General features: G+C 51.4%; 2 protein-coding genes across 3 annotated transcripts in view; both read left to right on the forward strand.

Moving 5' to 3' along the window:
• Window positions 1-26,611, forward strand: part of LOC127037954 (interferon-inducible GTPase 5-like) — a 147,369-nt gene extending 120,758 nt beyond the window's left edge. Inside the window, exons 2-5 of the mRNA XM_050930175.1 lie at window positions 17,914-18,015; window positions 19,771-19,988; window positions 21,802-21,912; window positions 22,896-26,611. Of these exons, the coding sequence (XP_050786132.1) occupies window positions 21,907-21,912; window positions 22,896-24,161 (1,272 nt within the window). The 5' untranslated portion in view covers window positions 17,914-18,015; window positions 19,771-19,988; window positions 21,802-21,906 and the 3' untranslated portion in view covers window positions 24,162-26,611. The remainder of the gene's footprint in view (window positions 1-17,913; window positions 18,016-19,770; window positions 19,989-21,801; window positions 21,913-22,895) is intronic.
• The window catches only part of LOC127037978 (tripartite motif-containing protein 15-like), a 178,145-nt gene that overhangs the window by 74,395 nt on the left and 76,883 nt on the right, over window positions 1-26,867 (forward strand). The window lies entirely within an intron of this gene.

Here is a 26,867-nt window from a genome sequence, read left to right on the forward strand (position 1 = left end):
TAGACTGTTGGACCAGATCATAGTGCGAAGCAAAGGTGTGGACTGAGGCCAGGTAGCTGCGGACATATCTCCTGGATTGGTACAATGGGCCAGGAAGGTGCTGATGAAGCCTGGTAGAATGTGTAGTGAGATTGCCCGAGGGAACATGAGCCGGTCATAGCACGTGCGTGATGCATGCCATCACCCAAGAGGAGATCCTCTGGGAGGAGACAGGTAGGCCTTTCATTTGGTTAGCCACTGCAACAAAGAGTTGGGGAGATTTCCGGAAGGGCTTCATCCGATCCATATAAAAAGCGAGCACCCTACGGACATCTAAGGAGTGTAACTGCTGTTCCTGTTGAGATGAGTGAGGCTTCGGGAAGAAGACCGGAAGGAAGATGTCCTGATTGGTATGGAAGGTTGACACCACCTTAGGGAGGAACGCCGGATGCGGTCGCAACTGTACCTTGTCCTTGTGAAAACAGTATACGGTGGTCCACCATTAGCGCTCAAAGCTTGGAGACACGTCTGGCCGATGTAATGGCTACTTGGAAAACTGTCTTCCAGGACAGGTATAGCAGCGAACAAGTTGCCAACAGCTCTAATGGTGGAAGCATAAGCCTGCTTAGGACTAGATTGAGGTCCCAGGTAGGGGCAGGGCGGCCCTACTTGGGGGTAGAGGTGCTCCAGGCCCTTGAGAAATCTAGTAACTAAAGGATAAGAAAACACAAGTGGCCACTCTCCCCTGGATGGAATGTGGAGAGGGCCGCCAAGTGCACCCTCAGAACATAATATCGCCAGGCCCTGCTGCTTAAGGAACCAGAGGTAGTCCAATATAGTGGGGGATCGAGACCTGAGAGGGAGTAGTATTCTGCAGTTCACACCAGCAGGAGAAACGTTTCCACTTGGCCATATATGTTGACCGAGTGGAAAGCTTTCTGCTACTCAGGAGTATATGTTGTACTGGAGCAGAGCAGCATAACTCCGACCTGTTTAGCCATGCAGGAGCCACGCCATGAGGTGGAGGGCCTGCAGGTCTGGGTGGCAAAGATTGCCGTGGTCCTGCATTATGAGGTCCGGCTGGAGAGGCAGGTAATTGGGCTGGCTATGGACAGGTTGAGCAGTGTGGTGGACCAGTGCTGTCTGGGCCACGCTGGCACGATCATGATTAGGTGCGATCTGTCCCTGCGGAGTTTTATCAGGACCTTGTGAACCAGTGGGAAAGGAGGGAAGGCATAGAGCAGCCGGTGCTCCCACGACATGAGGAATGCGTCCGAGATTGATCCCGGTGAAAGACCCCGGAAGGAGCAGAACACTTGGCATTTCCTGTTTCGTGCGAGAGTCGAACAGGTCTATGTGGGGTAAGCCCACTTCTGGAAGATCGAAAGAATAACATCTGGTCTTATTGACCATTCGTGACAGAGGAAGGATATGCTTAGCTGATCTGCGAGAGTGTTCCGAACCTCTGGGAGAAAGGATGCTACTAGGTCTATCGAGTGGGCTATGCAGAAGTCCCAGAGTCAGATGGTCTCCTGACAGAGGGGAGAAGATCGAGTCCCTCCCTGTTTGTTGATATAATACATGGCCGTTGTGTTGTCTGTAAACACCGGAGACACAACGGCAGTGTAGATGCTGCTGGAATGTCTGGCAAGCCAGACGGACTGCTCTCTCAGCTCTCGACATTTATGTGAAGCATCAGCTCCTGTGATGACCAAAGGCCCTGCGTGCAAAGGTGTCCGAAGTGAGCCCCCCATCCGAGGGATGATGTGTCCTTCGTCAGGGACGGTGAGGGCTGTGGCAGATGGAACGGTAACCCTGCACATACCGGGGAGGGTGTTAGCCACCAGACGAGGGAGCGTAGAGTGCTCGGGGGAATGGTGACTATTGTGTCTATCGGGTGCCTGCCCTGATGGTAGACCGAATTGATCCACGTTTGGAGGGGTCGGAGGCGAAGCCTGGTATATTTGGTCACATAAGTACAGCAGCCATGCGACCTAGGAGACCGAGACAGGTGTGAGCCAAGGTCATCGGGAAGTTCTGCAAACCTTGAATGATCGATGCCATTGCCTGGAATCACGGCTGAGGCAGGTAGGCCTTGGCTAGATTGGAGTCCAGGGTAGCTCCTATGAGTCTAGCCTTTGTGTGGGAACCAGTGTGGATTTCTCCACATTCAGCATCAGGCCTAAGGGTGTGAATAGGTCCCTGACAATGTCTATATGCTGTCTGACCTGTGTCTCGGAGGTCCCTCTGATGAGCCAGTCGTTCCAGATACGGGAATACGTGTATCCGCCGTCGGCGGAGGTGTGCGGCGACTACGGCCATACACTTTGTAAACACCCTTGGGGCCGTGGAGAGGCCAAAGGGGAGGACCCATGAACTGGAAGTGCTGGTGGTTGGCTACAAAACGAAGGTACCTCCTGTGTGGAGGAAAAATGGCGATGTGAAAGTACGCGTCCTTCATATCGAGGGCAGCATACCAGTCTGCAGGATCCAAGGACGGTATAATGGTCCTCAGGGAGACCATGCAGAACTTCAACTTTATCATGAACTTGTTGAGGCCTCGCAGGTCTAGGATGGGCCTGAGGCCTCCTTTAGACTGGGGATCAGAAAGTACCGGGAATAAAACCCTTTGCCCTTCTGGTTTTGAGGTACCTCCTCTATTGCTCCTATAGCGAGGAGCGTCTGCACCTCTTGGAGGAGGAATAGCTCGTGAGAGGGGTCCCTGAAGAGAGACTGGGTTGGAGGGTGGGAAGGTGGGGGTGAAACAAATTGGAAGTGGTATCCTTGTTTCACCGTGCGTAGGACCCATAGGTCTGAGGTCAATTGGGACCACGCCGGGAGAAAGTAGGAGAGGCGGTTGGAGAAGGGAGGAAAAGGATCCTGTCCTGACTGGTACGCCATCCTCGGTGTACCTTCAAAAGGCAGACTTAGGCTCCGGTGGTGGTTTTGAGGAGCCGTGGTTTTGGCCGTGGTTTTGGCCCCCTTGGGGTCCGGACTGGCGTGTACAGCCACCCCGCCCGCGCAGTCTGCTAAAGCCTGGCCTGTGTCTGGGCACAAAGTACGGGCGGTGAGTCTGGGGACGGAAAGGTCTGCATTGGGTCACAGGTGTATGCATGCCCAAAGAGCTCATGATGACCCTGTTGTCTTTCAAGCTTTGTAGCCTGGGGTCTGTCTTCTCCGAGAACAGACCCTTACCGCTCGAAGGGTAAGTCCTGGGTGGTATATTGTAATTCAGGCGGGAGGTTGGACACCTGGAGCCAAGAGATGCGTCTCATGGTGACGTCGGAGGCCAGAGTTCTGGCTGCCGAGACGGCCGCATCTAAAGAAGCCTGGAGGGAGGTTCTGGCCACTTTTTTCCCCTCCTCTAGGGAGTCCGGGAGGAGTAGCTCTGTATATCTACCTACCTCTGCCCAGGTGTTGTAGCTATAACGGCTCAGCAGAGCCTGCTGATTTGCCACCCGGAGCTGTAGGGCGCCTGCTGAATACACCTTGCGGCCGAGTAGGTCCATTCGCCTAGCCTCCTTTGACTTTGGAGCTGGTTCCTGTTGGCCATGGCGCTCCCTCTCGTTGACTGATTGGACAACCAGTGAGGAGGGAGGGGGTGGACATATAGATACTCGTACCCCCGAGAGGGTACCATGTATTTGCACTGGACCCCCTTTGCCGTAGGAGGGATGGAGGCTGGGGACTGCCATAAGGTGTCTGCATTAGCCTGGATGGTCCTGATGAAGGGCAAAGCCACCCTAGTTGGGGCATCTGCCGACAAGATGCTCACTACAGGGTCCTCGACCTCTGGGACCTCCTCCACCTGGAGGTTCATGTTGAGCGCTACTCTCCTGAGGAGGTCCTGATGGGCTCTTAGGTCTATTGGAGGTGGCCCCGAAGAGGAAGTCCTTGCCACTGCCTCATCTGGAGAGGAAGAAGATCAAACGCCAGGGACAAGCGGATCCTGTATGGCCTCTTGCTCATGCGCCGGTTTCCTGCTCCAGTGGCACCAGGGAACCCAGTGGGTGGACTAGTGGCTCCTCTGTCCCAGGTGGAGGAGGACAACTAACTGTGGCCTCTGATGCTCGGTGCTCTGATGAAGCTGAGCTGGCTGGAACTAGCGGAGCACCTTGGGCCTGGTGGTACGCCCAAGGTGTCCAAAAGGACCACTGGTGAGGTCCTGGGTCCTGAGCCGGGCTTCTTGAAACACTCCGGTGGGCACATCGGAATCACGGTCTTGGCCATAGTAGCTGTCCATGTGGGAGGACACCAACATATGCCTGGATGGCCATGGAGGAGTGGAGAAGCCTTGTGCAGATGTTCCAATGGACCAAGCTCCCCTCGGTATCAGGGACCGGTGCTGGGATGCATATTGGTACTGGGATCGAGAGCGGGACCTGCAACCAGATCGGTGCCGGGAGGTCGACCGAGATCTCGAATCCCGGTGTCTTGAATGGCTTTGGGAGGCACAGTGCCTGGAGCGGTGCCGAGAACTGGAGCGGCGCTGTGGGTAATGAGCCGGTTAATGCAGCTCCTACGGTGGACTTCCAACCGATCCACGAGCCTGACCAGTGCCATGTAGTAGAACGATGCCGGGACTGCGAGCGGCGTCGAGAAGCGGGAGTGCCGTCTGGACCTGAAGTGTCTGCAGGACAGCGATCGTGAGCGGTGCCGGTCCGCTGCACCTACAGAAGGTGGTCTAATCAAGGTCAGCTTGCCTACGGATTGGATTACCCTCACCCGCGGTGCCGGGGTAGAGGCAGTGCCGAGTCTGTCAGGGCGATCAGGTCTCTCGCAGCTGAGAACACCTCTGGTGCGGACAGCATGGTGAGCTCTACCACGGCACGTGCTGGGGAGCTAACAGGCACCGAACTCGATGGCGATTGTGGGACCAGAATCGATGGTGCGGATTTTGTCGGAGCCGCAGCGGGTGTCGGCGCCGGGCGAGCCGACTTAGGCGTACTCTCTGGCTGCGGTGTGATCGGTGCCCAAGCAGCAGGAGTCTTGGCCTTCCTCAACCTCGGGGAGAGGGAGAGTCGTTGAGCCGACTTCGGTGCCGGCGACGTCCGGTGCCGTGAGTCCTTGAGCGTACTGGTGCGGTCTGGTGCCGCATAGGCGCTTCTGCTTACCGGCTGACCAGCGCTTGGTGCCGAAAGTAGAGGGGTGAGGGCTGCCTCCATGAGGAGCTGTTTGAGCCTGATGTCCCACTCCTTTTTTGTTCTCGGCTTGAAAGACTTGCAAATGGGGCACTTAGCGGTCAAGTGCAATTCCCCAAGGCACTTCAAACAGGAGTCGTGCGGATCTCCTGTCGGCATCGGCTTGTGGCAGGCCGAGCATGGTTTGAAACCCGGTGAACCGGGCATGGGCTCCAGCACCGGGTGCGGGGAAGGGCTACTCCCTGAACCCCGCTAACTATTACTAAGCTAACTATGCTAGTAAAGAAAAAAAAGTATAACTATATATATATATATATATTAAAGAATTATAACTATATAACTATATACACGATAATGAACGAGAAACTACAAGTAGCTAGGGAAGTGGAGGTCAGCTAAGCCACTCTCCACTGTTCCAACCACTGACACGGGCAGTAAGAAGGAACTGAGGGGCTGTTGGGTCGTCAGGGGTATATATCCGATGCCATAGCGGCGCCACTCCAGGGGGCACCCAGCCGACCCACCGAGTGTTGCTAGGGTAAAAAGTCTTCCGATGAATGTACACGCAGTGTGCGCGCACACTAACTGGAATGGATATGAGCAATCACTCGAAGAAGAAGATGCTCCTTTGCCTTCACCTTGCAAACTCAGATCTTGTCTACACTAGAGTTTTGTCATAAAAATATTATCGACGACCAAAAAGCATTATACCAACATCGGTAGCGCATTTCACACTACGCTGCGTGTGCTGACACAGCTAGGGCCGGATTAACTTTTTGTGGGCCTGCTGACAAACGTACTGTGGTTGTGATTGGCCCCTTCCAAATGTGGGCTTGGTGTGACAGCACCACTGATGTGATATTGCCGGGATGGGGATGAAAACATTCAGTGTATCATCAGCTCCCAATCTGAGTTTCCTGACCTGCTGTGTGCCATGGACAGAAACAACACCAGATTATTTCTGGCATTCACGGAACAACTGAGCACGGTGGACCATCACTTTTGGGCTCATGAAACAACCACTCAGTGGTGGGATCACATCGTTATGCGGGTCTGGGATGACGAGCAGTGACTGCAGAACTTTTGGATGAGGAAAGCCACATTCACAGGACTGTGTGCTGAGCTCGCCCCAGCCTTCTGGAGCAGGGACAGCCAAGTGAGAGCTGCTCTGTCAGTGGAGAAGCACGTGGCAATACCCTTGTGGAAGCTGGTGATTCCAGACTGCTGCCGCTCATTGAGGAAGTCCACCGTAGGGGCTGCATTAACATAAGAATGAAGAGCCTCCAAACAGTCCCCATTGGTCTGTGGAAGGGAAGAGAAAGAGGATATAGTTACATAACCACTACCTGAACTACCACCCCCTTCCTTTATCCAAGGTGCCTTCGATCCCAGGTCCATATCTGCCCAGCGTGGAACTGCAGGCCAGCCCCAAAGCTCCTCCAGTGTCTGTTGCCTCCCTAAGATATCCTGTCCCCACGGGCATGGCCTTTGTTCCACTCCCCTTTTATCAAAGACGGTGGGCTCCTCGGCCAGCCCCTCTCCCTCTAGGTCCCCTAAAATCTCATCCGAGGTTGACCCCTGTACCAGGAATGGGCCCTTATTCTTCCCTGTCCTTTTATCCAAAAGAACAGTTATCTCTGGGGGGAGACAGTGCAAACGGGACTCCCCCTCCCTCACATTACCCTACCTGTTTCTCCAGAAACCCCATCAGCTCCTGACTACTAAATGGTCCATTGAACTTACCAAGGTCCATGGTGAACAGCAGCGACCAGCCACTGGTCTATCTCTGGATCCTGTTTGTGACGGCCAGTGTTGGGGTATGTCTTCGGACACAACAGATGGACACGCAATTCGGGTATCCTATGTCTTCCGACACGGGCAAGAGTCACACAGGAACACACGGAGACTGGAGTCTTTGGTTACAGTTGTGCATTTATTGTAGCAGAAGCTCCACTACACCCTGCAGAAGCACAGCTGTACCACACTCATTCACTCCCCCACATCCCGGGAGGGTGCCCCATGGTTCTATTGCATTTCTCCATTATTGAAATCTTCTGCCCTCCCCCGCCCTAGGTGAGCAGTCCTGGTCTTGGCCTTGCCCCAGTAATGGCCCTCTAATTACCCTACTAAATCCCCTCTCCTGTTTATATTTATCCCTGCCATGATCTTTGTCACCTTACAAGGAGCTGTTTTTTGAGCACTTGGCTGTTTTTATCACTGAACACCTGTAGGACTATGGGTTTGGGGGTTTTCCACTTGCGTCATGGATCGTCTCTGCCAGCACTTTACCAGACAGACTCAATGAAGCCTGGAGACAACTCCCCACGTTAAGTGGTGGGACCTGAAGATGTGGCATCCAGCAGGGCAGGCAGTGGAGAGGAGCGATGAGTCAGTGCCTGGACAGCTGAGGGAGAAAGATGCCTCTTTACGCCAGCCCCAGAGTGGACGGTGAACTCTGCAGATGCACCTCTGAACTCTGGGCTGCACCGACCAAGGACAGCAACTGTGAGTGGGGTGCAGAGAAGGGATGGGCAGGCTAAAGGGACTTTTGGTTGCTGGACTTAAGCACCTGAGGGAAAAGGACACTGGCGCAACCCACTTGGAGGTGGGTCTTTTGCTCATGGGTTGAGTGCATGAACTCTGTTTGTGGTCTTTTCCCAAATGAATGCCAAGTTACTTCCCTCTTGTTATTAATAGTTTTTTTCCTATACTCAGACTCAGTGTTTGCGAGAGGGGAAGTGTTGCCTCTTAGAGGCGCCGGGGGGTGGGGTATGTAATTGTCCCAGGTCACTGGGTGGGGGCTCGAGCCAGTTTTGCATTGTGTTATTGAAACAGATTCCCTAGTTACTGAACCCGCCCCTGTTGCTGCCAACTGTGACTAGGTTACACCTATCCACAGCTGCAGGTTGAATCATTCTGTCCTCAGCGATTGCAGGTCCACTTCTCTTCTCCCAGGGCAGCCTGGTAACCCCTTCCTCAGCCCTCTGCCAAGTAGAGCATAGACCCAAAATCCCGAACTCTCTGCCCCCACCCCCTGCCTGGTGCACAAAGAGAAACATGGGAAATTGGTCCCTTTCCAATCTGTCTCGGCTTTGGAAGACCTGAGGAGATCAGGCTTTGGGCAGATTCTCAGCCATAGAATCGTAGGACTGGAGGGACCTCGAGAGATCATCTAGTCCAGTCCCCTGCACTCATGGCAGGACTAAGTATTATCTAGACCATCCCTGGCAGGGGTTTGTTTAACCTTGAAAACCTCCAGTGATGAAGATTCCACAGCTTCCCTGGGCAATTTATAACAGTGATTAACCACCACGACAGGAAGGTTTTCCTAAGGTTCAATCGAAACCACCCTTGCTGCAATTTAAGACCATTGCTTCTTGTCCTGTCCTCAGAGGCTAAGAACAATTTTTCTCCCTCCTTCTTGTAACAACCTTTTATGTACTTGAGAACTGTTACCCTGTCCCCTCTCAGCCTTCTCTTCTGCAGACTGAACAATCCCAGTGTTTTCAATCTTCCCTCATAGGTCATGTTTTTTAGACCTTTAATCATTTTTCTTGCTCTTCTCTGGACTTGCTTCAGTTTCTCCACATCTTTCCTGAAATGTGAGGCCCAGAACTGGACAAAATATCCAGTTGAGGCCTAATCAGTGTGGAGTAGAGGGGAAGAATGACTTCTCGTGTCTTGCTGACAACACTCCTGCTAACACATCCCAGAATGAGGTTTGCTTGTTTTGCAACACTGTGGACTCATCTTTAGCTTGTGATCCACTAGGACCCCAGATCCCTTTCGCAGTACTTCTTCCTGGGCAGTCATTTCCCATTTCGCCTGTGTGCAACTGATTGTTCCTTCCTAAGTGCAGTACTTTGCATTGGTCTACATTGAATTTCATCCTGTTTAACTCAGACCATTTCTCAAGTTTGTCCAGATCATTTTGAATTTTAATTCTATCTTCCAAAGCACTTGCAACCCTCCCAGCTGGGTATCACACAGAGAGTACACAAGCTTTATAGGTGTATTCTCTGTGCAATTATCTAAACCATAGTTGAAGCTATTGAACACAGGGTACAGAACCACGCTGTGTTGTCATTGGCACCAATGCAGAAGGGTCTAGAATGCTGATGTGCTGTCTCGGCAGAGTTGTCCACCCGTTTTGCAGTGGTGTGAATGAGTTTGCAAGGTGCTGGCAATGGAGAATCTTTCATCCCTCAGAGGGTCCCGTCTAATTTACAAGGAGCTTGTGATGATCTTAGGGGCCAGTTTGGAGCCTGCATTTCCACGTGATGGAAACTGAAAGCAACAGACTGAGCTGCCCCTTTCTTAGAAATGAGAGAAAGGCAGGAAGCCACCCTGGCTCTCAGTCAGTAAACAAAACTCTGGCAGAACTTAATTCATGCACGGAAACACAGGGGAGGGTGTGGCATTTGGAGCTGTTTAGCCTGGCATCCATCCAACAGCTGCACAAAAGCTTCTCTTCCTCCGCAACAGAAGATGGAACCATACAAGATATTACTGTGATGAGGTTGTCTCGGAGTGTGGGGGAGTGAGGGCCCTGCACCCCCGGCTCCCTGCTGTTCACCATGACTCTCAGCCAGCCAGTAAAGCAGAAGGTTTATTTATACGACAGGAACACAGTCCAAAACAGGCCTTGCAGGCACAGACAACAGGATCCTCCCCAATTAGGTCCATCTTGGGGTCCTAGGAGCCCCACAGCCCCCTTGGGGAGTCAGAGCCCTGTCTGTCCTTCCCTCCATTCCCCAGCCAGCTCCCATCCTCCAATGCAGATCGTCTTCTCAGGCCAACACCCGCCACTCAGCACTCACAGTTCACAGTAAGAACAGTCCCAGTTCGTCACAGAGGTCTCTGGGGTGCAACATGAAGTGTGGGGCTGCCGAGCCTCTTTTTCCCACCAGCCTAGGCTGCCGCTCACATTGTGCTGCTAATGTCAAGCTACACCCCTCTGATAGGCCCTGCACTCACACAGCTATCCACAGGCAGGGAAAGACCCCATTGAGTTCCATGGACGCTTCTCCCAGCCGCTCATGAACCAACAATAGAGACGTTCCAGCAACTCCCCCTTCCCACCCACCCCTCTGCAGCTTCCCAGCCTTGCACTGCACACTGTGCTGTCTTGTCCTGCTCAGAAGCCTGGCGGGTGTGAGCTCATCACCCAGTTCACCACTTCTACAGAGGAAAGCGGACGTGCGCAGCCCTTTTTGACCTGAGCAGATTTTCCAAGCACTTCAACCAAACACACTGGTTTAGGTAAAATATAGAAGAGATTTATTATCACACAAAGATAGATTTTAAATGATTATAAGTGGCAAGGGTAGACATCAGAGCTGGTTACTTAAGAAACAGTTTACATTGGACAAACTTAACAGGATTTGAATCGAGCGGTGTCTCTATCATAAACAGATAAGTAAGAGTTAATAGAACAAAAGTGCTTCATGTCTCTTTTGCCTGTAAAGGGTTAACAAGTTCAGTGAGCCTGGCTGTCACCTGACCAGAGGATCAATCAGGGGACAAGATACTTTCAAATCTGGATGGAGGGAAGTTTTTGTGTGTGCTGTTAGTTTTTGGTTGTTGTTCTCTCTGGGGGCTCAGAGGGACCAGATGTGCAACCAGATTTCTCTCCAATCTCTCCGATACAAGCTCTTATAAGGTCAGAATAGTGACTACCAGGTAGATAAGGCGAGTTAGGCTTATGTTTGTTTTCTTTATTTGCAAATGTGTATTTGGCTGAAAGGAGTTCAAATTGGTACTTTGCTGAAAAGATTTTAATTTGTACTTGTAAACTTAGGCTGGGAGGGTATTCCCAGTGTCTATAGCTGAAAGACCCTGTACCTATTCCCTTTTAAATTTACAAAGATAATTTTTACCTTTGTTCTTTTTTTAATTAAAAGCTTTTCTTGTTTAAGAACCTGATTTTTTTTTTATTCTGGTGAGACCCCAGGGGATGGGGTCTGGATCCACCAGGGAATTGGTGGGGAGAAAGGAGGGAAGGGGGAGAGAGAGGTTAATTTCTCTCTGTGTTAGGATTACTTTCTCTCTCAGGGAGAGTCTGGGAGGGGGAGAGAGAAGGAGGAGGGAAGGTAAATTTCCTCTCTGTTTAAGATTCAAGGAGTTTGAATCACAGTGATCTTCCAGGGTAGCCCAGGGACGGGAAGCCTGGGAGAGGCAACGGTGAGGGAAAGGGTTTACTTTCCTTGTGTTAAGATCCAGAGGGTCTGGGTCTTGGGGGTCCCCAGGCAAGGTTTTGGGGGGGACCAGAGTGTACCAGGCACTGGAATTCCTGGTTGGTGGCAGCGCTACAGGTCCTAAGATGGTAATCAAGCTTAGAGGAATTCATGCTGGTACTCCATCTCTTGGACGCTAAGGTTCAGAGTGGGGAATTATACTATGACAGTCTCACTCTGACAGATGGTACAAAAAGGTCACAGAGCCTCAGTACATAGGCTGGGACTCTCCTCCAGCTTGGGACCACCTCCCCCAGTTCAAAATCTTTGTCCACCAGACGTGTTTCCAGGTGTAGAATAATGTGGGGAGTGAGGCCAAGTGATGATGTCACTTCCCCACTTTATAATTTCTTGCAGCTCGCTGAAATGATCTATGCTGCAACATGGAGGTCAGTCAGTCCCCATTGGTCAAGCAGTCTCCATTGCTTACCTGATCTCTCTGAGAAGTCTCCATTGCATACAGTCGCTGGGACAGCGGATTCTTTCCTTGGCGGGTGTTGATGAGCCATGAACCGCTGTCTGGCTACTCCATTGTCTGAACCTGAAAGGTTGGTTGTGGGTGTTCCCAACCTCACAGTGTATTTCAGTAACATACCCAGCAGTACTTCCTAACTTACATACAATGATAGCACATACCATCCCACAGGATATTAACGTTTAACAGAGCAAGAGTTTTAAAAATGATACCTCACAAGGCAGACTGAGTACAAAACCTATCATAATGATATGTCAGTGGTGAATAAGGGGGTTCCAGGGTACTGCTTTGAGGTACGCCTGTCATTAACAAAAATCCCCTTTGGACTTCACTGGGTGTCTGTGCAATACCCAGCAAGGACCTTGATCTAAGTCAGGGGTCAGCAACCTTTCAGACGTCCTGTGCCGAGTCTTCATTTATTCACTCTAATTAAAGGTTACGTGTGCCAGTCATACATTTTAATGTTTGCAGAAGGTCTCTTTCTAAAATTCTATAATATAAAACTAAACTATTGTTGTATGTAAAGTAAATAAGATTTGTAAAATGTTTAAGAAGCTTCATTTAAAATGCAGAGCCCCCGAGACCGGTGGCCAGGACCCGGGCAGTGTGAGTGCCGCTGAAAATCAGCTTGTGTTCCGCCTTCGGCACTCGTGCCAGAGGTTGCCTACCCCGGATCTAAGTCAAGTCTGTGCAAAGATTAGCTGTGACAGGTGCTGAGTAGAAAAACTGCTTAGCCAACCCTCTGTCACTCCAGCTCCAATGACGGGAGGTGAATTGGAGCTGGGTAGACCACCTGGCCCTGACTGGGGAAGTTTGAACAGCTGCTGCCTCATCAGGCTGGGGCTGGCTCAGAATCCCAGGGGAAGGGAGCCAGGGGGAGCTGGAGAGAGGAAAGCTGCACTAGAGGAAAGGCAGGGAGGGGAAGCAGAGAGAGATAGCTTGGCTCCTCTCTCCTGCTGGTGGACTGCAAGAAAGGGACTACTTGTGTGGTGGAAAGGTGGTGGGAGCCCAGCCTGTAAATACAAGCACCAGGTCTCTGTGTGACGTTCTCAGCCCGGTGGGGCAGGAGCCAAGGGGGGCCCTGCAGCGACACTGTTACACTAGCATGATGGGGTTGGGTCCCTGATCTCAGTCGGCACAGCCCTGGTGCAAATAATAGTAAAGTTGTACTCTAGGAGGATTTGGAAGCATCTGGCGGTTAAACCCCAACCGGAGACTAAATTCTTAAATTGCTCCTGTCAGATTTCTGTTTTATTCCTGAGCTGCAGCCTGAGCTCCTGCTGCTGAGTTTAGACACTGACGTGCTTGTTGAGGCTGAGCTTAGGGTTGACCACGTGTCTGGGAATCGCTGACACTGCTCAGACTAACCTGGTGGGGGCAGACTGTAGTCGCATTGTTTTGGGCTCTGTTAGTGGTTGGTTCATATGATGTTGTGAACCAATTTGTTGCTACAGATTTGCTGTGTATTCTGCAGTCAGGAACCAGCGTGCGTTCTATTTCCCTGCTCCATGTACTCATTGCCCAGGGTTTTATTATTCTGACTCTTGCAGACACACTTTAATAAACTGATGTGACCTAGCACTTTGTGCATCTGATCTTTATTGCTCTTCGAAAAACACAGATTAAGGGGCATCAGTTGCACCCCGGCAGGCTGAGTATTTCTACTTTGGGAAGGGAGCAGATATTCAACTGGACACCAGGAATATCCAGAGTTCTCATAATTAATCATTGCAAAAATGCGGTAAGGGAAGTTGAAACTCATGGTGAAGGGCTTAATTTGCTCTTATTGATGGCGGGGGGAGCAAGGCATACTATGGGGAGAGGTTCTCCCACATCTGCTACTGTGAGGTTATTACATCTTCCGATGGATCTCCAGTGCTGGCCACTGGCAGAGGCAGGATACTGATGTAGATGGACCTCAGCTCTGACCCCATCTGGCAATGGCTACATTGCAGTGATGAATTTCGGGACCGGATAACTGTATTTGTTACACCTTCAGGCCATGACTTGGGATCTAACCTTCCTCCAGACTGCCAGTCCTGCCCAGTGCCCGGCTAACACTTTGGCACACACAGCACTTGGGCACAGATCTGTGTTACCAGAAAGCGTTAACAGCTCCCTCCCCTGCCCCCAGCCTACGAGCTGCTCCCTTTTCTCTCATTTCATCAATGGACAGCTGTGACACTAGGTAACAACTGCAGAGAATACAAATGCATTCAAAGACTGAAGCAAAATTACTAAATAAAAACCTTATGTGATTTTATGGGTAGAGTTTTCTGGAGACCCCTTTTGTTGAATTGTCTGAGTGACCCAACACATGGGGGAGGCAGGTAGAGGTAAAATATAGTGAGAAAGGGGGTTTCCCTGCTTTTGCATTTGTTTTTTCACCTGGGAAAATGTGACAAAAGAAAATGAGTTTATGAGTGAGCCAAGGTGGGTGAGGTAATGTCGTTAATTGGACCAGCTTCTGTTGGGGAGAGAGAGATAAGCCTTTGAGCTGCTGATTGAAGAATGGTGAGCAGCTCCAGGAGGTGTTCCTTTGTCTGTGTTTCCTTGCAAGAGAAGGGCTGCCAGAGTTTTGCTTGCTGACTGAGAGCCAGCCCCGCTTCCTGGCTTTCTCCCATTTCTGGGAAGGGGGCAGCTCAGCCTGTTGCTTTCGGTCTCCATCAGAGTCAGATGAAAATACATGCCCTAAAATGGCTCTTGGGACTGTCAGAAGCTCCCTGTAAATCAGATGGGGCTATCTGAGTGATTTAAGATTCTCCATTGCCTGCACCTTGCAAACTCAGGCCTTGTCTACAGTGGATTTTGTTGACAAAAATATTGTTGACAACCAAAAAGCATTATAATCACATCGGTAGTGCATGTTCACATTACCCTTCATGTGCTGACAGAGCACATCCGTGCTTGGTGCTTTAACGTCAACAGTGAGAGCAGTGCAGTGTGGGTAGCTATCCCCAGGTCTAGGTTGGATATTATGAAACACTGTTTCCCTAGGAGGGTAATGAAGCACTAGAATGGGTTACCTAGGGAGGTGCTGGAATCTCCTTCCTTAGAGGTTTTTAAGGCCCGGCTTGACAAAGCCCTGGCTGGGATGGTTCAGTTGGAGTTGATCCTGCTTTGAGAAGGGGGTTGGACTAGATACCTCCTGAGGTCTCTTCCAACCCTGATATTCTATGATTCTATGATTAAAATGCCAGTAGGCCGGTCCTGACCTCTTTGAACTGAGAGAGGCCATCACGGTCACCAGATGATGATCCGAGAACGGGCCCGGCCAAATGCTGGAGTTGTCAGCCCGTGACAGATGGAAGCATGGTCAATAAATGTGGTCCAACCGGGAGTGGTGCGACTGATCGTCCTCCACCCGGACACAGGTAAAGGTGCTATCATCATCTGGGTGGTGGTCGTGCCAGATGTCCACCAGGGAGTGATGGTCCATGATGTCCCTGAGGATGCCCGCATTAGCGTAGCAGCTCTTGACTCCTGAGTGGTCCCGGTCTTCAAGGGGGGTGTTGAAGTCCCCACCCAGGACCAGGCACTTGTGCAGATCCAGAGTGCCGAGGAAGGCCAATGCCTACTGATAAAACACACTCGTTCTGGATCTGTGTTCAGGGCATAGACATTGACTAGATTCAACGCCAGCCTCTCCGCAAAGGCCAGGACATACAGCAGATGGCCCAGCATGACCTCGGCAACCCCCAGCACCTCGGGCCGTAGCTCGGGGGAGAACATGGTGGCCACTCCAGCCTAATGGGCGCTGAGGTGGCTGAAAAAAACTCCATCCCCCCACTCCAGCTGCCAACTAGCCTTGACAGCTGGAGCCGTGTGGGTCTCCTGCAGAAGGAGCACAGAGTACCCCCCTCGAAGGAAGGAGAGCACCTGGCACCTGCGGAGACCCACCCTACAGCCCCAGGTGTTTAATGTAGCAAAGATGATAACTTTCATAGAGAGCTGGGGTGGATCCTCACAGGCCAGCAGGGAGTAGCAGAATTTGCAGCCCTGCCGGTAGGCCGCGATGTCCTGCCTCCTGGTCCCTCGTCTCTCCTCCAGAAGGGCCTTCATGGCCCAGAGGCTGTGATGGAAGTCCCCCAGAACTGGAAGGCGAGCTGCACCTTGCCCTTTGAGCCATGGGTGTCCTCCAAGAAGCAGCGTAGCTCGTCCCTCTGCGCAGCGGGAGGGCGGTAACAAGCACGCTGCCGTTCTCCGGCTGGGCCCCTGAGAAGACCTCGCGGCCCATCTGGAGACTGGCAAACACAGGGCTGTCCCCATCCCCAGCACAGGAGAGTTTGGCGTAGGGAATAGTTCAGCCCCCACAGTGTCGAGAAGGAGAGACACGAAAACCGCCCTCTGAGGGTTGTCCATGTGCAGTGGAAACGAGACAATCTCAGGGGTGGCAGCAGCATGGGAAGTGGAGGGGAGAGGGGCGGTTGATGCAATGGGGGCAGGAATGGGGCCGAGAGTGGGATCAGGGGCAGGAGCAGGGACTGGGGCTCGGGGAGGCGAAGGTGAAGGGGCAGGAGTGTGATCAGGGCAGGGATAGTGACGGGAGTGGAGACAGAGGCAGATTCATGGTGCGGCACTTCTTGACCGGGGTTTGGGGCTGAGGGGACTCTTCGGGGGGGACTCCTCGAGGGGGACAGTGCCGCCCCATCCTTTGCTATGGTCTCAATGGCCGGCACCTCCTGTGTGGCAGCATCAATCCCCTTCAGTATTTTTCAGGGGGCCTCCTCTCCCTCCTCGTCGGAGGGGAGGAATCGAGCCTGTGACTTGTTGGTGCTGCGCTTCCCTCGGATGAGCACTCAGCCCTCCGAGGTGGAGCTGGAGGGCCGGTTGGCAGGGGCAGGGCCAGGGCCAGGGGGTGAGGGTGATGGTTCTGGGTGTCGGGGTTATCTTTATCTCAGACTTTTCAGGTTCGCTGTCTGACCTCAAGAGACAGGCAAACCAGCAAAATCCAAAACCAAATTCTTTATTGATGCATGCACACAAGCAACAAAGAACAAGCCCGTTCTCTGCACAGAACCAGCCCCCACCCTTTCTTCAATACAGCACCAATTTATATAAGCAAGTTTACATCACAGTTAAAGCATTTAATTGCTTGCAGTTAGTTAACGGCACCTGGTGAAGCATTTGATTACAAAATTCATGGCCTTGAGCAGTTCCTGGCGCACAAGCAGCTTCCTTATCAGTACTGAGAACTTTTTTATCGGCACTTCCCAAGCTTGAATGCAAGGGGGGGGGGCTTATCCACCCAGATCCTGCTTGCTGACTTCATTCACCCACCTTCTGAGCCCCCCTTGTTCATGCATCAAGCGTGCGATCACCTGCTCAGCCTATCTTGTGGGCCTTAGGGCCCACTTTAAAGCATCCTATCTATCAATCCCCCCTTTGTCCCTAGAGGCCCCGAAGAGAGGACTCTTGGGACACATATCCATTTATATATTGAGGGTTTGCTACCTGGTAGGGCCTTTTAACCTTGGGGGCTTTAATTTCATGAGCAAAGCGAATAAAGGCATTATTTTCATATCCCCTAGTTAATCCAACCACCAAAGAAGAAAAATAACAAACAACACACAGATAACTCCACCGACTCCCCAAGTGACTATTTGTCTCTGGTTCTAGGTTTCCCAATCCTTAGGGAAAGGAAACAAGGACTGGACCAACTGAGGCCCATACGACACAGTGCTAATTCTGATCAAAAGCTGTTATGAATCTGTGACCCCAGAGAAACCTGTCGCTGGGGGTTGAAGAGTTGCTCACCAGCCAGAGCTCAGCTCTTGTTGGAGTTGGGGGATCTCTGGTGAGCTTATTAGCAGGTGGGTAGGTTCTTTTGTTGCTTTTTATATGGTTTATCTGTATTGCATTTAGCTTAAGAATAAATGTGCCTGCTTAGAAAGAGCTGCCTGGTAACATAACTGTGGTAATTACACTGTTTACCATCTCTGAAGAGGAAGCAAACAGGCCTGCTTAGGCAGTCTGTCCTGTGGGGGTGGGGGGAGCTTTGCAGCTGCTCTGAGACTTGCTACCTTCACTTTCGATATTAATCAGATCAGTGTCTCAGCTCAGTACAGTATATAAGGAGGAGACGTGTCTGTGTCTGTGTGTCAACAGATCACAGCTGGAGACTGGCCCATCTGTTCTGCTTCAATAAAGCTCAGAAGAACTGAAGTGTTTCAGGACTAAAACGGTGAGAGAGTCTTTTCTGGGTTGCAGCTTGTTAATCCATAGGTGCAACCAGGAGGGGATGAGGGTGTAATAGGGGGTGACTTGCCTTCCACAGGTTAGTAGGGAGCCCTGTGCTGCAAGGAGCAGGTCAGGGGCTAATTAGGCAGTGTTGTGTTTCTGTGAGTGGGGCAGGGTCTCAGTAGGGGGCACTGTGCTCCAAGGAGAGGTTGTTGGTCTCACAAGGGGCGCAATGCCCCAGGGAAGGTGGCAGGATGCTCAGCTGGGAGCACTCGACTGCAGGTAACCGGCAGGCATGTTAATTAGGGGAGTTGTGCTGCAGGGAGTAGGATGATGGGCATCAGTTACGGGCATCATGTTGCAGGGAGTGGGCTGAGGGCTCAGGAGCGGGGGCTGTTCTGCAAAGAGCTGGGCGTTATTTACAGGGGCGGCTCTAGGTATTTTGCTGCCCCAGGCACGGCAGGCAGGCTGCCCTCAGTGGCTTGCCAGCGGGAGGTCCCCAGTCCCATGGATTCGGTGGCACTCCTGCGGGAAGTCCGACAAAGCTGCGGGACCAGCGGACCCTGCGCAGGCTGCCACCAAAGGCAACCTGCCTGCCACCCTTGCAGCAATGAGCAGAGCGCCCCCTGTGGCTTGCCGCCTCAGGCACGCGCTTGGCGTGCTGGTGCCTGGAGCCGTCCCTGGTTATTTAGGTTCAGCAGAGAGCCCCAAGCTGCATGGATAGGAATGAGGGGCTCAGCAGTGGCACTGTACTGCATTCAGGGTGGCAGGGGACTCAGCAAGGGGTGTCGTGCTTCAAGGAGGGGGCAGGGGGGACTTAGTGGTGGCATGGTACTAGAGGGAGCGGGGCAGGGCCTCATCATGGGGCGCTGGGCTGCAGGGAGTGGATTGGGGGCTCGGTAGGGGGCGCTGTGCTGCAGGGAGCAGGGTGGGGGGCTCAGCAGGGGGCGCCGTGCTGCAGGGAGTGGATTGGGGGCTCGGTAGGGGGCGCCGTGCTGCAGGGAGTGGATTGGGGGCTCAGTAGGGGGCGCTGTGCTGCAGGGAGTGGATTGGGGCTCGGTAGGGGGCGTTGTGCTGCAGGGAATGGATTGGGAGCTCGGTAGGGGGCGCTGTGCTGCAGGGAGTGGATTGGGGGCTCGGTAGGGGGCGCTGTGCTACAGGGAGCAGGGTGGGGGGCTCAGCAGGGGGCGCTGTGCTACAGGGAGCAGGGTGGGGGGCTCAGCAGGGGGCGCCGTGCTGCAGGGAGTGGATTGGGGGCTCGGTAGGGGGCGCCGTGCTGCAGGGAGTGGGGTAGGATTTATACTAAAGGTGCTTTCCCCTCACAGTCAGTGCTGGCCCCAATGCCCCAGTATGGCGCTAGGGGTCACTGTGCTCAGCAGTCACACAATCTGCAAAAGTCAGCGAAGCAGGAGGCCAAGAGACGGGCAGATGGGCTGAGGGAGGGAAAAGAGCTGGGCTCAGGCTACAAGCTCTGCAGGGCTCCGGTGAAGTCCCCGGCTGGCATGACAATGAGCTGAGAGAGTCCGGAAATGGGAGGAACCTTCCACAGTTCAAATCCCCAGAGCACCTTTGAGTGATTAACGTCAATAGGACTAGACCCATCCCCCCACCCGGATATTGTGTATCTGGGGGTCAATAAATAGGAGCATTGGGATGGGGGGACTGAGAGGAACAAACTGCACCAGCATGGCTGCCATCCCCACTGTCTCCTGGGACCCCACAGTCTCCTGACTCTACTGGGCCTTGTTCTCATCCTCAGAGACGTCCTGAGCGGACCAGGTCAGAGAGGGAGCCATGTGACACCACCAGCTCCAGCTTGTCACCAATCTGTTTGATCAGAAGATGAAAAGGCTCTTGTCCTGAATCAGGCTCCACAGAATTTACAAAGGACTCTCGAGGGTACGACAGGAAGCTCACACTGAGACCGATACAGCCTTAAAGAATTTTTATTAAGATAAATGAAGTACTAATTAAATGGTAAAATAATCAGAGTTACAAAGTTACAGTTGCATTACTGCTATTCAAAAGATCTATATGGTATTACGGTATTATATGGTACAAAGCTTTGGTTAATATACTCACAGCCTTCGTTGATAACCTGGAGGTGAGAGACACAGACCCAGCCTCGCCTCTGGCAGTTCAGGTTCCTCAATTCTTGAGTGAAAGGTGCAAAGCTTAGAAGAAGCTAGAGCTAAGAGCTGCTGAAGCGAACTTAGAATTTAGTTAACTAACTTAAACTTAAAACCTAATAAACAAAGTTAAGAATGAAAGCTTAGGGAAACCAAGCTTAGCCTAGTCCCCTTGGAACTCAGAAAGTTTAAGAAAAACAAGTACAGGCTTCTCTAGCAATGTGGGTCACCTCTTTTATAAGGCACAGATGCCTGAACCCTCCTTCTATGCCCCAACTTTATTTTTCACCCACAGAAACGTTAGGGTACACTTACTCCATAGGCTAGTATGTCTGTACGCATTGATGACATGTACATACATATTAATGACATTAGATCATACACACGTGTTATTTTTGTTTTCCCAGTTATTTTATTTTTTTCCTTGCGGTGTACCTGTTAAGTTTGAGGGTACAGACTTGGAAACCCCCTATGCCATTCTACCGTTCTCTGTCAATCTGGGTGAAAGGTCTCAGACATATGTCTGGGTGTTGACTTGCTATCTGGGTGAAAGGTCTCAGACATGCTAACGTTGCTGTAGCTCAACATACAGAATATGGCCAGTAGGTCCCTTGCATTACAGCCGTACTTACTTTGAAATAAATCTATAAACCTATTACAATAAACCAAATACTTAAACTATAAGAAAAGATATACAGATATATATGCAAGCAAGCAGGTAATCCTATAGCCAACAAGCTGCCGTAGGCGGCAGGTTATATATGTCTGCGGTGCTCAAGGACCAGCAATATTCAGGGCTGGGGCCCTGCTCCAGCAATATTTGGAGCTGGAACTCTCCCCTGGCCCTGCCTGGATAGGGCACTGGCCCCCGCGGGTCTCCCCCCGCCCCGCCACGTCCCTGCCTGGCAGAAAGCAGCGCGCTCCTGTCCCCTGCCTGCTTCTGCTGCCCGGATAGAACAGCTCCCGGGAGAACTGCTGTCTGCTGCCCTAGGGTCCTAGCGCCCGCCATCCACTACTGGCAAGGCAGGCTGCCCTTACCCTGCCCTTCTGCCCAACCCTGAGCCCTTCCAACGCCCCAAACCCCTTAGTCCCAGCCAGAGCACTCATCCCCCTGCACCCTGATCCTCAACCCCAGCCAGAGCCCTCATCCCCCCGCACCCTAATCCTCTGCCCCAGCCCTGAGCCCCCTCCTGCATCATGAATCCCTCACCCTCAGCCCCATAGCCCTCACCCCTGCACTCCCTCCTATCCCCAAACTCCCTCCCAGAGCATGCACCCCCTCCCAGAGCATGTACCACCTCCCTTTCCCACACACCCCTTCCCGCCCCCAAACTCCCTCCCAGAGCCTGCACCTCTCACCCCTTCCTACACCCCCACCCCAAGCTCAGAGCCTGCACCCAAACTCCATCCCAGAGCCTGCACCCCTCACTCCCTCCTGTACACCCACCCCCTTCCCCCAGCCCGGAGCCTGCACCCAGCACCCAAACTCCATCCCAAAGCCTGCACCCTGCATGCCTCCTGCACCCTAATCTCCAGCCCAGGACCTTTTGTGTGTGTTTGTCTGGATTTGCCTGAAACCAGACGGGGTCAGACTGTGACAGCATCAACAGCAGCAGCCGCTCCAGCTCGTCTAAACTAACTTTCCCTCTTTCCCCCCACAGGACAATTCATAGCATCTCTGACGCCATCCTACAGACCGGCAACCAGGGGGTTCTCCATAAATGACTCTCTACAGGCACAGGGAATGACTGAGGGAGATTGTGAAAATGAAAGTCCCACTTAATGCTTTTGTCTCTTGGGGCTATGGGGTTCACCATTATTTACAGGGCTATTTGCGTTAGGAGGAGAAATCGAAGACACAAGTCAGGTCTGGTCTTGGTGTGATTTTGTTTATTTACACGGAGCGCATACACAGTTGTGGTTTCTGAACACAGCAGAAAGAGTCACAGGCAGTTTCCCTGCTCCAAAATCCCCAGGCCTGCCCTCCAGTGGGTTCTGTGCCCAAGAAACTCTGTCCTTCTAAGAGATAGTCTACACTGCAGAGTTAGGTCAACCTAATTACATCATTCAGGGCTGTGAAAAATGTCACATCCTGTGTGATATGCTTACTCTGATCAAAGCCCCAGTGTAGACCCTGGTAGAACTAATGAGCATGAGGCCCAGTGGGGGCTCTCCTATCATGCACACAGGGTCACAGGAAGGGAGGAATATGCCCCTGCCTTCTTCCAAGCACCTGATAGTCACCCAGTCCCCTCACCGCTCTGTCTCTCCTGGAAGCTCTAGGAAGAGACTCCTGCTCTAGATCAAAGGTGGGTAGAAGGGCTAGAGATTGTGTAGAGAGCAGAAGGCTTGAGGGGCCTGGGGTTCTTCCTCCCTTCCCTGTGGACTCACTGAGGTCTGCAGGGTGGGAGAAGCCCCAGCAGACCGATTGGGAGCCATTACCCATTCCAAGCACTTCATGGGAATCTTCTTTCTCTAAGGAAATTCTTTGCCTTCCTGTTGGAAAAATACTAATCCTTTCCTGGGATCTCATGCGTCACACATTGTGTGGGCCCTTCCATCCCCAGAAAAACAGAGGGGGTGTCTCTCCTGGCATTCCAGTGGGGCAGAATTAAAGTTATATGCTTGAGCTGAGTGAAAAGTGTCACCTTGACTCCACCTTTCCCACTTCCTGCCCAAACTCCCACTGGATCTTCACATGTGAGCTGTCTAAACTAACCGTATATGGAATATCTTATTGTGTCTTTGCAGGCAGGCTGAGCAGTGCACTGGAGCTGCCATGGCTGGGTTAGATGCTAACGAGCTTCCCAAGATACCTGAAGAGGATATGGAAGCACTGAAGGCTGCTGTTGGGGAAGGAAACCTCACTGAAGCAGCTGCTAAAGCGAAAGAGGCTCTGGAGATGGCTGATGAAATCCCTCTCAACATCGCTGTCACCGGGGAGTCAGGCTCTGGAAAATCGTCCTTTGTCAATGCCATCCGGAGCCTGGAGGATACAGATAAAGATGCTTCTGAGACGGGGGTGAATGAAACGACAATGGAGCCCACTGCTTACCCACATCCTACATACCCAAATGTAATCGTCTGGGATCTGCCAGGGATCGGGACCCCAAAGTTTAAATCAGACACGTACCTCAAGGACGTGAAGTTCAACCGCTACGACTTTTTTATCATCATCTCCTGCACCCGCTTCACATCCCATGACATTCAACTTGCCCAGGAGATCCAGAGACAGGGGAAGAAGTTTTACTTTGTGCGCTCCAAGGTGGATGCGGATTTGACAAATGAAAAACGACACTATGACGAGGAGGGAATCCTGAAGCAAAGGGATGATCCCAAAAAAAGACCATATCATTACAGTGAGAGTGCGATCCTCAATAACATCAGAGAGAAATCCATCAAAAGCCTGAAAACAGGAGGAGTGGCCTCCCCACAGGTTTTTCTTCTAAGTAGATGGGACTTAGGCAAATACGATTTTCCCAAATTGCAGGAAACGCTAGTGGATGAGCTCCCCAGTCACAAGAGACTCGCTCTTCTACGATCTCTGTCCAATGTTTCTAAAGAAACTTTGCAGAAGAAAAAAGAACAACTGAAAACACAGATATATCTGAAAAGTCTGGTGTCGTGCGGAGTCGCTGCTCTTCCTATCCCGGGTCTCTCCACTGTTTGTGATATCGCCATGCTGGTGACATCCCTGAAAGAGTACTGCAGGGACTTCGGTCTCAGTGAAAACGCTCTTGCTACACTTGCTAGACAGGCTAACAAGCCTATGGAAGAACTGAAGGCCGTTATAAAGTCCCCACTGAGTGAGGAAATAACAAAAGATCTTGCATTTAAGCTACTGACCAAGTACGCAACTGGGGCAGTGAAATATTCTACATATTTGTTTGGATTTGTACCTGTGGTAGGTTCTGTGGTATCTGCAGCAGGTTCTCTCTCTACCACATACTTCATGTTGAAGAATTTCCTGGATGATGTTGCTGCTGATGCTGTACGAGTTCTGGAGGTGACTATGAAGTGAGACGTTTCAAACTCAGAAAAACAGCACCAAAACACCCGCACCCCCTGAAAGGACGAAGCGTCAGCACGCGGCTGACAGGATCAAAGTAAAGACCCTGTCCCAGCTGGAGATCACAGCTCAAAGCCGTGGGAAGTCTCATGAAAATGCTGCCTTTCTGCATCAGGTGTGAAACTTCACCATAACTGAGACCTGGTCCACACTACAGCGTTAAATCGATTTAAACAGAGTTAAATCGATTTAACACTGTATCTGTCCACACTACAAGGCACTTTAAATCGATTTTAAGGGCTCTTAAAATCGATTTCTGTACTCCTCCCCAACGAGAGGAGTAACCCTAAAATCGATATTACTATATCGATTTAGGGTTAGTGTGGACGGAAATCGAAGTTATTGGTCTCATTCTTTTACTGAGCTACCCAGAGTGCACCGCTCCAGAAATCGATGGTAGCCTAGGACCATGGACGCACACCACCGAATTAATGTGCCCTAGTGTGGACGAGTAAAATTGATTTTATAAAACCTGTTTTATAAAACCGATTTTAATAATTTCGATTTTATTCTGTAGTGTAGACGTGGCCTGAGCTCTGAGCTCTGTTTCCACTGAGATTTCCCACCCACCGTAACGTACTGAATTTAATTCAGCCATAAAAGGGGGGCGGGGGGATCCTGACTGACCCTGTTCGTTGTTTTTTCTTTATTTCACCAGGGAAAAAGGCCAAGTTGTGACTAAACTCCCCTGGGTCCCCAGTGTCTCATGCTCTCTGCAGGGAGCTCAGGGAATGGTTATTTCAGGCCCCAGCTGAGAGCAGGGCCATGGCAGAGCCCATCGAACTCTTCACTGGGAAATGACAGGGAGCGACACCAACAATGACTCGTTCTAGCCACAGATTTTCCACTTCTCATTTCCCATTGCCTTGAAATTGCAGCCTTGGCAGGCGCCACGTTGGACATGTGGGTAAATTCACTCAAACACAATCGTAAAACCCCTAAATCCCGACATGACTTGCGTGATGACCCCCCGATGCCAACTCCTCCCTTATCAGTGCAGGGCCCAAGGCAAATGAAACAGGCTTTTGAGCACAGACGCTTTCGCACTTTCCCCCAGGCTGCCCCTGTCCAGGGAGGAGCTGCCTGTAACCTCCCACAGAGCCCCTGGACTGACCTCCTGCAAACGCCTCCTTCAGCCTCACCCCTGCCATGGACCCTCCGGATCCCTCGACAATGGCCCACAGCTGGAGCTCTGGAAGTGCTGTTCATTGTGTTATTTCAACCATCTACTGTTCCCTTGTGCTCCCCTTCTGCCTGGAGCACCCACCTGCTGGGTCTAGTCTTCGATTGTCGCTCTTGGGGGCAGGGCCCATTCTTTTGTTCTGTGTCTGTACAGCACCTAGCGCAACAGGGCCGCCTCCTGACAAGGGTCCTAGGTGTTACTCTGAGACAATAATAGATTAAGAAATGCTTAGACTGACATTGTAATTCTGTCTCTATGCTCATCGGTTTAACCAGCCCCTTAGGCAAAGGTAGATTTGTCCAGGGAAGCACCTGTGTCTGGCTGTGCTATTAATCCTGTGAATGGCCCTAGATTTAAATGGAGAAGGCTCAAGATGTGTCTGGCTGATAAACCCATATTGGATGCTTGACAATTACCTGGCTGATCGGCAGCTGTCACTCAGGGTACGTCTACACTACAGGATAAATTCGAATTAGCTTAAACCGATTTTATTAAACAGATATTATAAAGTCTATTGTGCGCGTCCACACTAGGCATATTAATTTGGTGGAGTGCGTCCATGGTCCGAGGCTAGCGTCGATTTCTGGAGCGGTGCACTGTGGGTAGCTACTGTAAAAGAATGAGGCCAATAACGTCGATTTGCATCCACACTAACACTAAATCGATATAGTAAAATAGATTTTAGTGTTACTCCTCTCGTTTTGTAGGACTACAGAAATCGATTTAAAGAGCCCTTTAAATCGAAATAAAGAGCAGTGTAATGTGGACGGGTGCAGCGTTAAATCGATTTAACGCTGTTAAAATCGGTTTAACAGTGTAGTGTGGACCAGGCCTTATACTCTGGGCTGTTCTCCCATTCACGGCTGGTGAGTTTGTGCGGAGAGAGGCTTTAGTGTTTAATGCTGAGTTTATTTACATCTATTGCTCTCCAATTTGCTGTTCTCAGTGGGAACCTATTCTGTAGTTTATTATAAGAGCCGATGATTAAACAATTCATTTGAGCAATTGGAGACTCCGATACATTGCAACTAGTTTGACTGTATGTATAGCCAGTGCCTCAGCCTCTGCTTTCCCTCAATAACCCATTGATTTGTAGCTTTTGTTTTCCTAATGATTAGCGGTCTGGTTCTGCAATCCTGTCACACCCCAGAATGGGCCCCTCTTGTCTTGTAGAAATGATTTAATGCTTCAATTATAATAAACTTGCATTTAATCTGGACTAAGAACCCATGTCTCTGAATTTCACCATTGCTAAAGGCCCAGGGATTAAGGGCATTGCTCTGAGTAGACAGGAGCTCTTCCGAGTGTCACTAATTGGGGGGTTTAACAAGGTGGGAGGAATGCATCCCTAGGGTGTTCGTGAGGAGAAGCAGCGAAACCCTGAAGCAGCAGCGTCACCAGCAACAAGGGTCGGTTCTTTACCTTAGGGGATTCTCTACAGTTCCTTAACTGTGACTCCAGCCCCCACCCAGTAA

This window comes from Gopherus flavomarginatus, chromosome 20 (genome assembly GCF_025201925.1).
Source record: "Gopherus flavomarginatus isolate rGopFla2 chromosome 20, rGopFla2.mat.asm, whole genome shotgun sequence".
NCBI lineage: Eukaryota > Metazoa > Chordata > Testudines > Testudinidae > Gopherus > Gopherus flavomarginatus.